Consider the following 15287-nt stretch of genomic DNA (forward strand, 5'->3'; position numbering starts at 1 on the left):
CACCAAAAATGTATATAGTTAGAAAGGAGTGTTTCCGATGGAAGAGGTGGTCCCATCAGCTCCCGCTCTCAAGCAGCAAAGGTTCGGCCCTACATAATTACTCCCAAGCCCAGCGAAGTACCCAGAAGTGAGGAAAGAGCAGATGATCAGTGGTTCCTCCACTCTTTCTCTCCGGGGGAAGAGGAGGCGGTTCACGCTCCTTGTGCTCCCCCTGCCCCAGAAGTCGGACTGTGGAGGGAAGCCGGGGTCTCGCGCACTCCCCGGTTATAGAGGATGTGGAGAGAGAAAGAGCTTACCTGGCTAAAATCGGTCTTTCCTCCGTGCTGCTACCAGCCCTGCCACAGGTCCCAGGAGCTCTGCCTCGCGCACCTGTCGCGACCCAGCTGCAACACCTACAGCTCCTGCGGCCCCGCCCCGGTCCGGCTCAGAGCCCCGCCCCGCCCCGCCCCGCCCCCCGCTGCGGGGGCGCGCACGCCCGCCGGCCTCCCGTGCGGCCTCTGGGCGGGCGTGCGCGCCACCGGCTGCGTACCCTGCGTTCCCGGCTGCTCGGGATGCTCCGCTGCGCGCAGCGTTTAGCGTCGTGAGAGGCGTGGCTGCTTTTCCAAGGGCTGCCTCTAAAGCTCCGGGCTTCTCTGTGAGGGAGTCACGCTCCTTTATTGTGCTTCTATGCTTTGGCCTTAACTCTGACCCAGAGTTTCTGCAGTTTGACTCAGTAACGACTGGGCAGTTTGACCTAGGTTCAACTGTAGGTCAGTCCCCAACCAGGTTCCTGGTGCTTTCGGGGTAAGTTTTGTGCAGAGAGGGTTATTTGGAGGAGGCCGTGTGGTATAGTGGAAAGAGCTACAAATGAGCCCTGACTGTACCGCCTGACTTTCATCAAGTCGCTTTACCTCACTAGGGCTGTGTTTTCTTGTAAAAATTAAGTGGTTGGACAGGGCGGATCTAGTTCTCCAACAGCTCTAACCGTTATTATTGTACACTTAGAATTGGAGCTGTGTGAAAAATTGAGTACGTCAGGAGGCCTACCAGTTGGCATTCCCGTCCCCAAGTTCTTGCTCCAGTTCCGTGAGCAGCGTTGAGTACCCTCTGATAGTGTCCTTCCTTTTCCTGCACCGCACGTAAGGTAAGGTTTCGGAACACAAGTTTTCTGAAGGCTTTTGGAATTCATATAGCTTGACGAGTACTCCAAGGGGCTTGTGGTACTAAATGCCTATACTTACACTTCCTGAAGCTGTTAAGGAATATATTTAATAAGAGAAATTTCCAACAACAGATGGATAGACCAATCCATTTCCTTCTTCCTTCAGATATGCAGCCTAGACTGATTTCTGGATAGGTACAAAGCATCAAGACTAGCAAAACTGGCAGGAAGCGTGGAAATGTAAAAGAGTATCACTATAGGATTGTACTCCAGAAAATACATTCCCCTGCAGGCTTAGTTTCCACAATAGATGTCACAAACACATGCTCAATTTGTAAAAACTCAAGCCAAATAAGGGCCCTTATTCTTCACCAAGAAGGCTAAGAAGCCTAATCTGGATCATTTAGACCTACCTTTGAATCTTGTCATAGCCACTTAACCAAAGAGGCAAATTACTCCCAAAATTCTCCCTTAGTGACCTTTTGAACATAGAACTAGTAGTACCTCACGGCTGACTTTTACCAGTTTTCAAAGCTGATTCCTAAATTTGGGGGAATTTTATGAGCCAGTTGTTAAACATAACCACTGTTATAAAATCAAATTGTATAAATTTACAATTAAATATGTTAAAATCAGATAAATACTCAAAACTCATAACTTTTTTTTTTAAAAACTTAGTTTTACTTAGAACTCTGCCCCTGAGGGTGTGTATTTTATCTGTATGGTGGGAATATATACATCTTTTCCCAACTCTGGTCAGAGAGTTCATATTTGTAGTTTGAAATTGGCTGCAATAGGAACATTTACATCATGGAAGTTGGCAAATGCTACAAATAACGGCTTAGTTTATTGTTTTGTTGATTTTCCAGGCCCAAATACCTGCAACTTTTTCTGTAAACAAATAGTAAATGTTTTAGGCTTTCTAGTACATATGGTCTTTGTCGCAACTACTCAACTCTTACATTAAAAATGAGTGTGGCCATGTTTCAGTAAAGCTTTATTTACAAAACAGTCAGGCTGATAGAGAGAATGTTGATAATGCAGAATTAAACTTAATAGTGTATCATATTCCTGGCCTTGACTTTGTGAACAGCACAAAAAATTGAGGAAGTGTTCTTTCAGCATTCAGAAACTGTTGTCCAATTCAGCAAAGAAGTTGCTAATGTCTTTGATAAATGAGTGAAGTTCCAACATACCTCTTTGCTATTTTATTTCTGTCTTACTGGTTAACTTAGGTGAAAATATCAACCAACATTCATGTCTGAACTATTGTTTGTTTGTTTGTTTGAACTACACTTCTTTGACAGTGTTGTGAGCATCTTTTTTGCTGAATCAAATTGTAATTAAGCATTTGTTCCTAGTCTGATTTTGTGAAGTATTGTTGGAAAAAGAGTGAATCAAAACTGATGAATTTTCAAGAAATACCAGGTCACACAAAATATAAACATAGGCCAAAAAGCAAAGTTACTATTTTAGTTTAAAATCTGTGAGAACTAATATATGAACTCAATAAAGTTATAGAATACAAAATCAATACACAAAAATCTGTTCTCAACACTAATAATAAACTTACAGAGAAATAAAAGAATCCCATTTACAGTTGCATCAAAAGGAATAAAATACCTATGAATAAATTAAACCAAGGAGGTGAAAGATCTGTATTTTGTTTTGTTTTTGTTTTTTTAAAGATTTTATTTATTTATTTGTCAGAGAGAGAGAGAGCGAGCACTGGCAGACGGAGGCAGAGGGAGAAGCTGGCTCCCTGCTGAGCAAGGAGCCCGATGTGGGACTCGATCCCAGGATGATGGGATCATGACCCGAGCCGAAGGCAGCTGCTTAACCAACTGAGCCACCCAGGCGTCCTGAAAGATCTGTATATTGAAAACTACTTAAGACAATAATGAAAGAAATTGAAAAGGACACAAATAGAAAGATATTTTGGGCTCATAGACTGGAAAAATCAATATTATTAAAACGTTCTTACTACCCAAAGCAATCTACAGTTTCAGTGCAATCCATATCAAAGTTTAAATGGCATTTCTCAAAGAAATAGAACAAATAATCCTAAAATTTGTATGGAACCATGAAAACCCCTAAATAGCCAAAGCAATCTTGAGAAAGAACAAAGCTGAAAGGATGCACCCTGATTTTAAAGTATATAACATTTACTATATTATATTTAAAATAATATGGTATTGGTATAAAAACAGACCCATAAGACCAATGGAACAAAATAGAGAGCCTGGGAATAAACCCAAGCCAACAAATTTACAACAAAGGAGTAAAAAATACATAATGAGCAAAGGATGGTCTCTTCAATAAATGGTGTTAGAAAACTGGACAGCTACATATGAAAGAATGAATGAAATTCTACCACTATTTTACACCATACACCAAAATTAACTCAAAATGGATTAAAGACTTAAATGTAAGACCTGAAACCATAAAACTCATAGGAAAAAACATAGGCAGTAAGCTCCCTGACATAGATCTTGGCAATATTTTTTAAAAAGATTTTATTTATTTATGTGAGAGAGAGAGTGTGTGTGAAAGAGCACGAGATGAAGGGGAGGGATGGGAGCAGAGGAATTGGGAGAAGCAGACACCCCACTGATCAGGGAGCCCAAAGTGGGGCTCAGTCCCAGGACCCTGGGATCATGACCTGAGCTGAAGGCATATGCTTAACCCACTGAGCCACCCAGGTGCCCCTTGGCAATATTTTTTTTTAATATAATACCAAAAGCAAAAATAGATAAATGTGACTACATCATATTAAAATCTGCAAAGCATGGGAAACCATCAATGAAATAGAAAGTCAGCCTACTGAATGGGAGAAAATATTTGCAAATTAAGTATGTGAGAAGAGCTAATATCCAAAATATATTAAGAACTCATAGAACAAAATAGCAAACAAGCAAACAATCCAATTTAAAAATAGGTAGTATGGGGTGCCTGAGTGCCTCAGTCGGTTAAATGTCCAACTCTTTTTTTTTTTTAAAGATTTTATTTATTTATTTGACAGAGAGAGATCACAAGTAGACAGAGAGGCAGGCAGAGAGAGGGAGGGAAGCAGGCTCCCTGCTGAGCAGAGAGCCCGATGTGGGACTTGATCCCAGGACCCTGAGATCATGACCTGAGCCGAAGGCAGCGGCTTAAACCACTGAGCCACCCAGGCGCCCCTAAATGTCCAACTCTTGATTTGGGCTCAGGTCATGATCTTGGGTTCCTGGGATTGAGCCCCATATCAGATCTGCTCAGTGAGGGGTCTGTTTGAGATTCTGTCTCTTCCTCTCCCTCTGCCCCTGACCCCATATCTCAAATAAATAAAAGTTTTTAAAAATGTATAAAAAATAGGCAGAAGATCTGAATAAACATTTTCCCAAAAGGACATGCTTGAAAAGATACTTAATGTCATTAATCATAGGAAATGCAAATCAAAACCCAATGAGATGTCATTTCACACCTGTTGGAATGGGTATTATAAAAATACAGGAAATAACAAGAGTTGGCAAGGATGTGGAGAAAAGGAAACTATTGTGCACTGTTGATGGGAGGTAAATCAGTGTGGCTACTGTGGCAAATAGTATGATGTTCTTCAAAATATTAAAAACAGAACTACCATATGATCCAGTAATTCCACTTCTGCATATGTATCCAAAGAAGACAAGAACATTAACCCAGAAAGACTCCCATGTTCACTACACCATTATTTGCAATAGCTAAGATGTAGAAACAACCTAAGTGTCCACCAATGGATTAATGGATAAAGAAATCATGAAGATATGAAATATGGTATATTTTATATACTAGGATATTATTATTCAGCCATAAAAAAATAAAATCTTGCCATTTGAGACAACATGGGTGGATCTTGAGGTGATTAGGCTAAGGGAAATAAGTCAGAGAATGACAAATACAGTATGATTTCTTTTTTGTTCTTTAAGATTTTATTTATTTATTTGAGAGAGAGACAGTGAGAGAAAGCGTGAATGGGTAGAAGGTTAGAGGGAGAAGCAGACTCCCCGAGGAGCTGGGAGCCAGATGTGGGACTCAATCCTGGAACTCCAGGATCATGGTCTGAGCTGAAGGCAGTTAACTTAACCAACTGAGCCACCCAGGCCACCCTACAGTATGATTTCTTATACAGAATCTTAAAATAATAACAAATAACAAAATAAGCTCATGGATACAGAAAAGAAATTGGTGATTGCTAGAGGTGGGAAGTAAGAGAAATGGGTGAAGGGGGGGTCAAATGTTAAAATAAAAAAATGTAGTAGTTGAGGGGTGCCTGGCTGGCTCAGTTGGTAGAGTATGTGACTGGATCTTAAGGACTTGAGTTCAAGCCCCACATTGGGCATAGAGACTCTTGGGGAAAGAAAATGTAGTTGATATAGAAGAGACATAGAAATTTTGAACTGTACTCAAAATGTTGACTTTATATATATGTATATATGTTTATGTGTATGTTAATGTATATAACAGGTATATGTAATATATTAAAACACTGCTGCATACCTATTATTCCTATTATATATTATTTAATATACCTATTTCTGTATACCTATTTCAAAATAATAAAATAAAATAAAATAACAAAAATAAAATAAAGATTCTAAATCTTTAAGATGAAACTAAATATTAGCATATTCTTAGAAATTTGCATTAAAACACTTAAAACCAAAAGCCAAGCAAATCATCTATGACTTATTTTTAACCAGATCTCCATTAATAAGCAAGGTAAAAAATTACTGGTTTAACTAATTACAATGTAGTAAAGTTTTTTTTTCCACTTAAAAAGTGAAATTTATGCTTTTTCCAAAGGCATATTAAAATTATTAACAAAAATTTTGTATTAACTCCCAAGTTGTATTCTGAATTTTACTAACATAGCAAAATTATTTTTCAGATTCTGATCCCTAAAATGCCAGGGTAACAGTGACTTATTTTTTTTAATCTGAAGAATATATATTTATTTTTTAATGAAGTTTAAAATAGACACAGAAGGGACGCCTGGGTGGCTCAGTTGGTTGAGCAGCTGCCTTCGGCTCAGGTCATGATCCCAGCGTCCTGGGATCGAGTCCCACATCGGGCTCCTTGCTCGTCAGGGAGCCTGCTTCTCCCTCTGCCTCTGCCTGCCATTCTGTCTGCCTGTGCTCGCTCTCTCTCCCTCTCTCTCTCTGACAAATGAATAAATAAAATCTTTAAAAAAAAAAATAGACACAGAAAATGATAGGAGAGAAAACTGTGGTACACCTAAGCTAATGGAAAATTTCAAAATTATTGAGTGACCAGTCATTGAAGAAACACCATCATGTTCATCAAAAGAAGAAATAAATAACAGTATGCTTCCAGATTATTGGAATGAAAAACAAGTGTTTGTTTTTGGAACAGTACAAATGTTTGAAATAAAAGACGGTAAATTAGGATGTATGGATGGTTTGATAGTTCAGCATTTAGTAGTGACAGCAGAAAAGTATGTCCACGATCCAGGGAATAGGGGGCATATTTAGTAATCCCAATGGTACTAATAAAAATAGACAGACTTTCCTGGGGGCGGGGAGGGGGGAGAAGGAAAGAAAAAAGTAGGAAAAAAAAGAGAAAACAGCATTTTTCTAATGACTGTACTAAAATCCAAGATTTGTTAGAATCAGCTCAGTTTCTAATTTAGTGTAAAACTAAATAATAAAGATATTGATACTATCATAGAAGTTTTTAATAGTCTTTCAGGTTAGTAAAACATAATAGACCTTTATCTGATAGGGAGGCAATAAAATTAAGAGAAAAAAATGGATAAAGCAATTGTTTACATACCCAATACAGAGCAACAAGAACAAGACATATTGCAAAAGAAATTATATGAAGATATTTAGCAATATTGTAGAAGAGAATTTCAGATATGTGCTATAATTGATTAGGCATCTACACTTCTGAAGAAAAGCACCTAGTGAATTATCTGCAGTATACAATTGACTCAGGTTTTGTACTGCTAATATTTCTTGCTTTAAAAGAATTGGTGTCAGTCACAAAGGAGTTGTATTTCTGATACATTATTGTCTACTTTAAATGACTGTTGCGTTGGTAATGAATGTTTGAAAAGGAACTTAATTGCGTTTTGTTCTAATGGCATTTGTACAATGGTGGGAAGGAAGTCTGGAGTCAAGCTGCAAAATTTATTAGAAAATTTTCTTGAAGTCATCATTTGGCACTAAGTCATCAATTATAATTCAATATCTGAAAATAAGTTAGTCAAATTAAAAATATTTTATAAAAAAATAAAATTTAGTCTTTTTATCACCAATCCAATCCAATTAAAATTGAGTTAAAAACTGTAAAGAACATGAAATTATTAAAACTAGTCAAATACTGAGGTTGAGATGGGTAGCATGTAGTTTACAAACTGCCGGTGCAGTATATCAGACATATCCTTAATTATATGTGCATTTTTCTCATTCTTTTTATTTTGGTTTAGTAAAGAAATTAGTTAACATTAATTTCTTATAAGACCTTGCTTTAGTGATTAACATTCTTGAAGAATTTTCATTATTTTCTCTTGCATTGCAGTCAAGATCAAATAACATTCAGAAAGTAAAAAAATTAAGTGTACCATAAGAGATTTGGAGAATTTTACACTGGTATTAGAAAGCATGAATCTCGGGGCACCTGGGTGGTTCAGAGGGTTAAGCCACGGCCTTCGGCTGAAGTCATGATCTCAGGGTGCTTGGATGGAGCCCCACGTTGGGCTCTCTGCTCAGCAGGGACCCTACTTCCCACTCTGTCTGCCTGCCTTTCTGCCTGCTTGTGATCTCTTTCTCTGTGTCAAATAAATAAATGAAATCTTTTTTAAAAAGAGAAAAAAGAAAGCATGAATCTTGTGTTAAAGATTTTAATCAAATTGTTTAAAGACATTCCACTAATAAATTCGAAGCTCTGTCTAGGAATATATTACTAAAAAGTAATAAATGTATGTCTTTTTATTAGAAACAAATAATCTTTTATTTATTTAAGTAGTCTCCACACCCAACATGGAGCTGGAACTCACAACCCTGAGATCAGGAGTTCAATGCATTATTGACTGAGCCAGTCAGGTGCTCCAGAAACAAAGCATCTTAATTATTTTGATTTATTAGGACTATCTCCTTAGATTTATGGAGCATTGACTTCACCATGAATAGTTGGTAGGGGAAAATTGTATCATTAAAATAAAATTTTAAAACATGACATAATTTCAATGCTTCTCAAAAATTTATAGATAATAATGTGGAATTACAACCCCTACAACAATACAAAAAGTTTTTAAAAATAGCCTATTGCAGTCAGAAGTGATAAAGCTGAAATAAGTTTTATTTTAATGGCATTAGCACGAGGTGAGAAATGGTAGTTTAATAGTAGATCACATATCAAAATTATACACAATTTACTGGAAAAAGAGTTCACAGATTGGGATCATCAGATGATGGTTATGTCATTGCTTTGCTTTTCTCCTTTGTTGGGTCCTATATTTCTTTACTCCCGATTTCTCAACATTGGCACTTTTTCTTGAGTTTTTGGTGTTTTATTTTGAAAGTGTAACATTCCAGGGTACCTAGATGGCTCAGTCAGTTAAATATCCAACTCTTGGTTTCAGCTCAGGTCATGCTCTCTTGGGTGATGAGATCAACTCTACACTCAGTGGGGGTGGGGGATGGTTCTGCTTGAAGTTTTTCTCCCTCCGCCCCTCTCCCATTCACTCTCTCTTGGTCTGTCTTGCTCTGTCTCTCTAAAATAAATCTTTAAAAAAAGAAAAGAAAATATAACATTCCATTAGCACATATCTTTGAGAAATAAGTAGGGTAGTTGAGAAATAACTTAGCCTCAGAAAAATGTGCCCATTCTGAAGTTTACGTTCTTGAGCCTCTGTCACATTCCAGAGGGCAAGGTTTAATAATTTTAGCTTAAACTTCTTTGTCCAGTGGGTAACACCCCACTATGAAAGGAAGTTCTTAACTTAAAAAATGGTAGCAAGAATGGATATTCTTAGAAAGCTATTGATTTAAAATGCTTCCCCTTGGGCTGCTGGGTGGCTCAGTTGGTTAAATGTTCTCTTGATTTTGGCTCAAATCATGATCTCGAGGTGGTGACATTAAGCTCTGTGCTCAGCAGACAGTCTGTTTGAGCTTTTTTCCCTTTGCCCCTCTTCCAGTTTATTCTTGCATGCATGCTCGGTCTTCCTAAAATAAGTAAATCTTTAAAATGCTTCCCCTTCTCCAATTGTGTTAAAGCCCTTGTAAGATTTTTTTTTTTTAAGAGCAGTTTCTGCTTCACACAAAATTGAGAGGACAGTGCAGAAATTTCTTATATATTCCTTGCCCCCGTATAGACATAGCCTGCCCTATTAACATCCCCCAACAGAATGGTATATTAAAAAAATTTTGGGGGGGCGCCTGGGTGGCTCAGTCATTAAGCATCTGCCTTTGGCTCACATCATGATCCCAGCGTCCTGGGATGGAGTCCCACATCGGGCTCCCTGCTCAGCGGGGAGCCTGCTTCTCCCTCTCCTGCTTTCCCTGCTTGTATTCTCTCTTCTCTCTGTTTCTCTCTCTGTGTCAAATAAATAAAAAAATCTTAAAAAGAACTTTTTAAAATTTAAGTATAGTTGACACATAATGTTACATTACCTTCAGGTAAATAGAATGGTACTTTTTCTTTTTTTTTTTTTTTTTTTTTTTTTTTTTTTTTTTTTAACCAAGGATGAACTTAAGTTAACATGCCACAATCATCCAAAGTCCATAGTTTACACTAGGGTTCACTTTTGGTGTTTTTATTTTTAGTTTATACCAAAATACATTACTATAGCATCATTTAGAGGGTTTTTACTGCCCTAAAATCCTCTGTGCTCCACCTATTTATTCCTTCTTCCACTCAACCCTGGCAACCCCTGATGATTTTTTTTTTTTAAAGATTTATTTTTTTATTTGGGGGGGGCAAAGATAGAGGGAGAGAGAGAATTTTGAGTAGACTCCCTGCTGAGCACAGAGCCTGATGCAGGGCTCAATCCCATGGCCCTGCAATCATGGTGTTGGAAGAGTCAGTTGCTTAACCAAGTGAGCCACCCAGGTGCCCCAAACTGCCGATCTTTTTGCTGTGTCCATAGTTTTGCCTTTTTCTAAGAATATCATGTTCTTGGGCTCATATAATATGTAGCGCTTTCAAATTGGCTTCTTGTACTCAGTAATATGCATTTACATTTCCTTCATGTCTTCTCATAGGTTCTAAATTTTATAAGAAACTGCCAAACTACTTTAAAAAATGGCTGTACCATTTTTATTCCCACCAGCAAAGAATCAGAATTCCTGTTGCTCCACATCCTCATCAGCATTTGGTATTGTCATTGTCACAGATTTTGGCTGTTCTAATAAGGATGTAGTGGTATCTCATTGTCTTAATTTATATCTCTCTTCTGACATATGATATGGAACGTCTTGTCATATGCTTACTCAGTATCTGTATGTCTTTGGTGGGATGCCTGTTCAGGTCTTTGGCCCATTTTGTAATTAGATTGCTTTCTTATTGTGGAGTTTTAAGAATTCTTAAAAATATTTTAGATAATACTCCTTTATTGGTTGTGTCTTTTACAAATACCTTCTCCCAGTCTGTAGTTTATCTTCTCATTTTCTTGACATTGTCTTTCACATAACAGAAGTTTTAAATTTTACTGAAGTCCAGATTATCCATATTTCTTTTATGGGTTGTGCTTTTGTGTTGTGTCTAAAACATCACTGCCATACCCAGCGTCATCTAGGTTTTCTCCTATGTCATTTTCTTGGAGTCTTATAGTTGTACATTTTACACTTAGGTTTATGATCCATTTTAAGTTAATTTTTGTGAAGTGTATAGTGTCTGTGTCTAGATTCATTATTTTCATTATGAATGTTCAGTTGTTCCAGCACCATTGGTTGAAAAGACTGTCTTTGATCCATTGTAGTGCCTTTTCTCCTTTGTCAGAGTTCAGTTAACTATATTTGTGTGGGTCTATTTCTGGACTCTCTATTCAGTTCCATTGATCAATCCGTCTGTTTTTCATCAATACAACACTGTCTTGATTAGTGTCAGTTCACCAAATTTGTTCATCTCTTTCAGTATTATGTTGGCTAATTTTGGTCTTTTGCTTCTCCATATAACTTTAGAATCAGTTTATATCCACAAAATAACTTGCTGGGATTTTTGTTGGAATTGCATTGAATCTACAGATCAATTTGGAAAGAACTGGCATCTTTTTTTTTTAAAGATTTTATTTATTTATTTGACAGAGAGAGAGCAAGAGATCACAAGTAGGCAGAGAGGCAGGCAGAGAGAGAAAGGGAAGCAGGCTCCCCGCTGAGCAGAGAGCCCCATGCAGGGCTTGATCCCAGGACCCTGAGATCATGACCTGAACCAAAGGCAGAGGCTTAACCCACTGAGCCACCCAGGCGCCCAAGAACTGGCATCTTGACAGTAGTGACTCTTCTTATCTGTGAACATGCAATATTTTTTTTCCATTTTAGTTCTTTGATTTTGATTATCAGAGTTTTGTAATTTTCCTCAGATCTTCTAAGCTTTATTCTTTGTTGTGGGGGACCACCCATATTCATACATGTGACTCTAGTTCATGCTTTGAAATGTCTTATTGACATATCTGCCACTGCTGATGGATATTCAGATTATTTCCATTTTTTTACTATTATAAACAATGTTAAAAAAAGACATTCTTATATTTGTATGCTGGAGGTTTGTTTGTTTTTTTTTTTAAAGATTGTATTTGTTTATTTGTCAGAGAGAGAGAGAGCACAAGTAGGCAGAGTGGCAGGCATAGGCAGAGAGAGAAGCAGGTTCCCCTCTGAACAAGGAGCCCAAGGCAGGACTTGATCCCAGGACCCTGGGATCATGACCTGAGCCAAAGGCAGCAGCCTAACCGACTGAGCCACTGTATGCTGGTGTCCCTGTATGCTGGAGTTTCTATGTACATACCTCCAGCTTACCCTTTTATCTACAGTGTAAGATCTCATTTCTCTACATCTTTGCCAAAAGTTGGAATTATGAACTCAAATATTTGTAAGTTTGATAGGTATGGAATGAAAATATCATTGTTTTAATTTGCATTTGTTTAATTAAAAATGAGAATAAATATCCTTTTTTGATATTTATTGGCCATTTGGATTTCTTTGTTTGAATTACTTATTCAAATCCTTTATTCATTTTCCTCCTTGTTCATTTGCTGTTATTTTTCTATAGTCTCTCCTGGTACTTGTTCATTGGTATACATATTTTACAATGCATAAATATGGTTTTTCATCATCTTTCCCTTAACTTCATTCATATTTCTAAGTAAAAGTTATTAATTTTGTTATTCAATTAATGAATGCCAGGTGGAGTGCCAAGCACTGGGATATTCAGTGGAGAACAAGATAGTGATTCAGTGGGACAAATAATTGAGTTAGTAGAATGCTTTAGATAAATGCTATGATAGAGGAAAATGTAGGAGGCTATAGTAGCTCTTAGAAGGGGTACTTAACTCAGACTTGGAAATCAGAAATCTTCTAGAGGAATTGATGTCTAAACTGAATAGTAAATAGGAATTAGCAAGGGAGAAGGGTATATTTGTGTGGTTGGTTCGCTGGAGGAGGTGGATGGGGTGGGATCAACAGGGGAAAACTGCATGGTAGGGCTATGATTACTTTAAAAAGGGGGGGTTCAGTATGATTTAGCCTAGGGTATAAAAGGTGATAGTTACTGGGACGCCTGGGTGGCTCAGTTGGTTAAGCAGCTGCCTTCGGCTCAGGTCATGATCCCAGCGTCCTGGGATCGAGTCCCACATCGGGCTCCTTGCTCATCAGGGAGCCTGCTTCTCCCTCTGCCTCTGCCTGCCATTCTGTCTGCCTGTGCTTGCTCTCTCTCCCTCTCTCTCTCTCTGACAAATAAATAAATAAATAATCTTAAAAAAAAAAAAAAAAAAAAAAAGGTGATAGTTACTGATAAAACTGGAAAGGTAAGCAGGGGCCAGATTTTACAAGACATTGGAAGGCATGTTAAGGAGTTTGAATTCTACTATAGGACAACTGGGGAAACGTTAAACATTGTACCTTAAAGTATGGATTACCTAGAACAGAATCACCTAGAAATTTTGTTTAAAATGCCCATTCCTGTATTCTATCTCAGACCTATTGAATCAAAATCACTAGGGTAAAGTCCCCAAATCTGTATCTTTTTTTAACAATACTGCTAAGTAATATCTTACGTGTATTGAAGTTTCTACAGTAAAGTATTTGAGTTAGGGAATGATGTGATCAGAAGTGTATTCTAGAACTAACTTTGGTTGCAATATGAATAGTTTGGAAGGTGGTTAAACTGGAGGCCATTAGGTGGTTATTGGAATAACTGGATGAGAGAAGCTGATGGCCTGAACTGGAGTAGGATTGGAGTTGGAGAGAAGTAGATGAACTAGAGAGAGGTAAAAGTCAATTTATTTGGAAGAGGAATTGTCAAGACTTGATGGTTTGCTTCGATATGGTGGTAACTTCTACAACTGGATGGATGCTGATGCTATTTCCTAATCTGGAGAATAGAATGTAGGAAAACCAGCCACTTCCTGGGGGTAGTGGTGGGAGTAGGAAGAAGAGACACCAAGCTCAACTGTGGCCTATTAGTTTTAAGAGGAACTTAAAAGTAGAGATATCCAGTAGGCAGATGGAGGATAGTTCTAGTCACTAAAAGAAATATCGGATGGGAGAGGGTGGCAGGGGCACCTGGGTGGCTCATTCGGTTGAGTGTCCAACTCTTAATTTTGGCTCAGCTCATGATGTCAGGGTTGTGGAATCAAGCCCCACATCAGGCTCCATGCTCAGTGAGGAATCTGCTTGAGATTCTCTCTCTCTCCCTCTGCCCCTCTCCCCACTCACTTATGCATGTGCACACATGCTCTTTCTCCCAAATAAGTGCATGTTAAAAAAAGAGAAATATCTGAGTTTAAGATACAGTTATAGCAGAGGTAGATTTGCTGTGAAACTGATGAAGTTAACCTTCAGGCCTCTTGTGAATGTCCTTTTCAAGGCTCTGAGACATGGATTGGGCTCCTTGCTCCATGGGGGGCCTGCTTCTCCCTCTATGTGCCACGCCCCCTGCTTGTGCTCTCTCTCTCTCTCTGACAAATAAATAAATAAAATCTTTAACAGAAAAATTGATTTTGGGGGCACCTGGGTGGTTCAGTCGACTAAGCATCTGCCTTTGGCTCAGGTCATGATCCTAGGGTCCTGGGATCAAGGCCTGCATTGAAGCAGGGAGCCTTCTTCTCCTTCCTCTGGTGCTCCCTTGCTTGTGCTCTCTTGCTCTCGTGTGTGAAATAAATAAGTAAAATCTAAAAAAAAAAAAAAAAAAAAAAAGGCCCTAAGACGGGCCCTAACAACTCTATATTTGAAGAGCTATATTCATTTTTTTTAAGATTTTATTTATTTCTTTGGCAGAAAGACAGTGAGAGAGGGAACATTAGATGGGGGAGTGGGAGAGGGAGAAGCAGGCTTCCCGCTGAGCAGGGAGCCCCATGTGGGGTTCCATGCCCGGTTCAATGCAAGGCTCCATGCAGGGCTGGATCCCAGGACCCTGGGATCATGACCTGAGCCAAAAGCAGATGCTTAACAACTGAGCCATCCAGACACCCCAAGCTATATTTATTTTTTAAAGAAGGTCTCTCTAATTGTGTAAGCTTCAGGCTTCAGAAAACTTTGGATGTGCTTCTGAGTCAAAATCATCAGCATAAAAATGGTAACAAAGGACCCTGGAAAGGATGAGATTGCCTTAGGAGAATGCATAGAACAAAAAACAATAGAGGTTTTATTATGTAATATATTATCTTCCAACCGTCACTATTATTTTAAGTTAGGTAGAGAGAAAAATCAGGGGAAAACATGTAAAAAGAAAGGTAAGAGTTTGTGACCACAAAAATACACTATAGTTTAATTGAACTTTAAAGTGTTATATATTTATAGTAAACTATTAGGTTAATTTGCCTTTTTGGGTAGGTCCATAAGGAATCATTTTGATATGTATGTATGAAAAAATTAAACTCTGTGTATTTAAAAAAAATTTTTTTTATAAAGTAGGTTCTGCGCCCAGTGTAGAGCCCAACACAGGGCTTGAA

The 15287-nt window shown here is 38.1% G+C and overlaps 1 protein-coding gene across 1 annotated transcript in view; it reads right to left on the reverse strand.

Annotated features, from left to right (window-relative positions):
* Positions 1 to 677: 677 nt before the first annotated feature.
* Positions 678 to 15287, reverse strand: part of LOC111157748 (family with sequence similarity 186 member A) — a gene marked incomplete at its 5' end in the record, with an annotated part of 123950 nt that continues 109340 nt past the window's right edge. Inside the window, one exon of the mRNA XM_022519384.1 lies at positions 678 to 909. Within this exon, the coding sequence (XP_022375092.1) occupies positions 678 to 909 (232 nt within the window). The remainder of the gene's footprint in view (positions 910 to 15287) is intronic.

Source organism: Enhydra lutris, unplaced genomic scaffold (assembly GCF_002288905.1).
Source record: "Enhydra lutris kenyoni isolate GAN:26980312 unplaced genomic scaffold, ASM228890v2 scaffoldscaffold56, whole genome shotgun sequence".
Classification (NCBI taxonomy): Eukaryota; Metazoa; Chordata; class Mammalia; order Carnivora; family Mustelidae; genus Enhydra; species Enhydra lutris.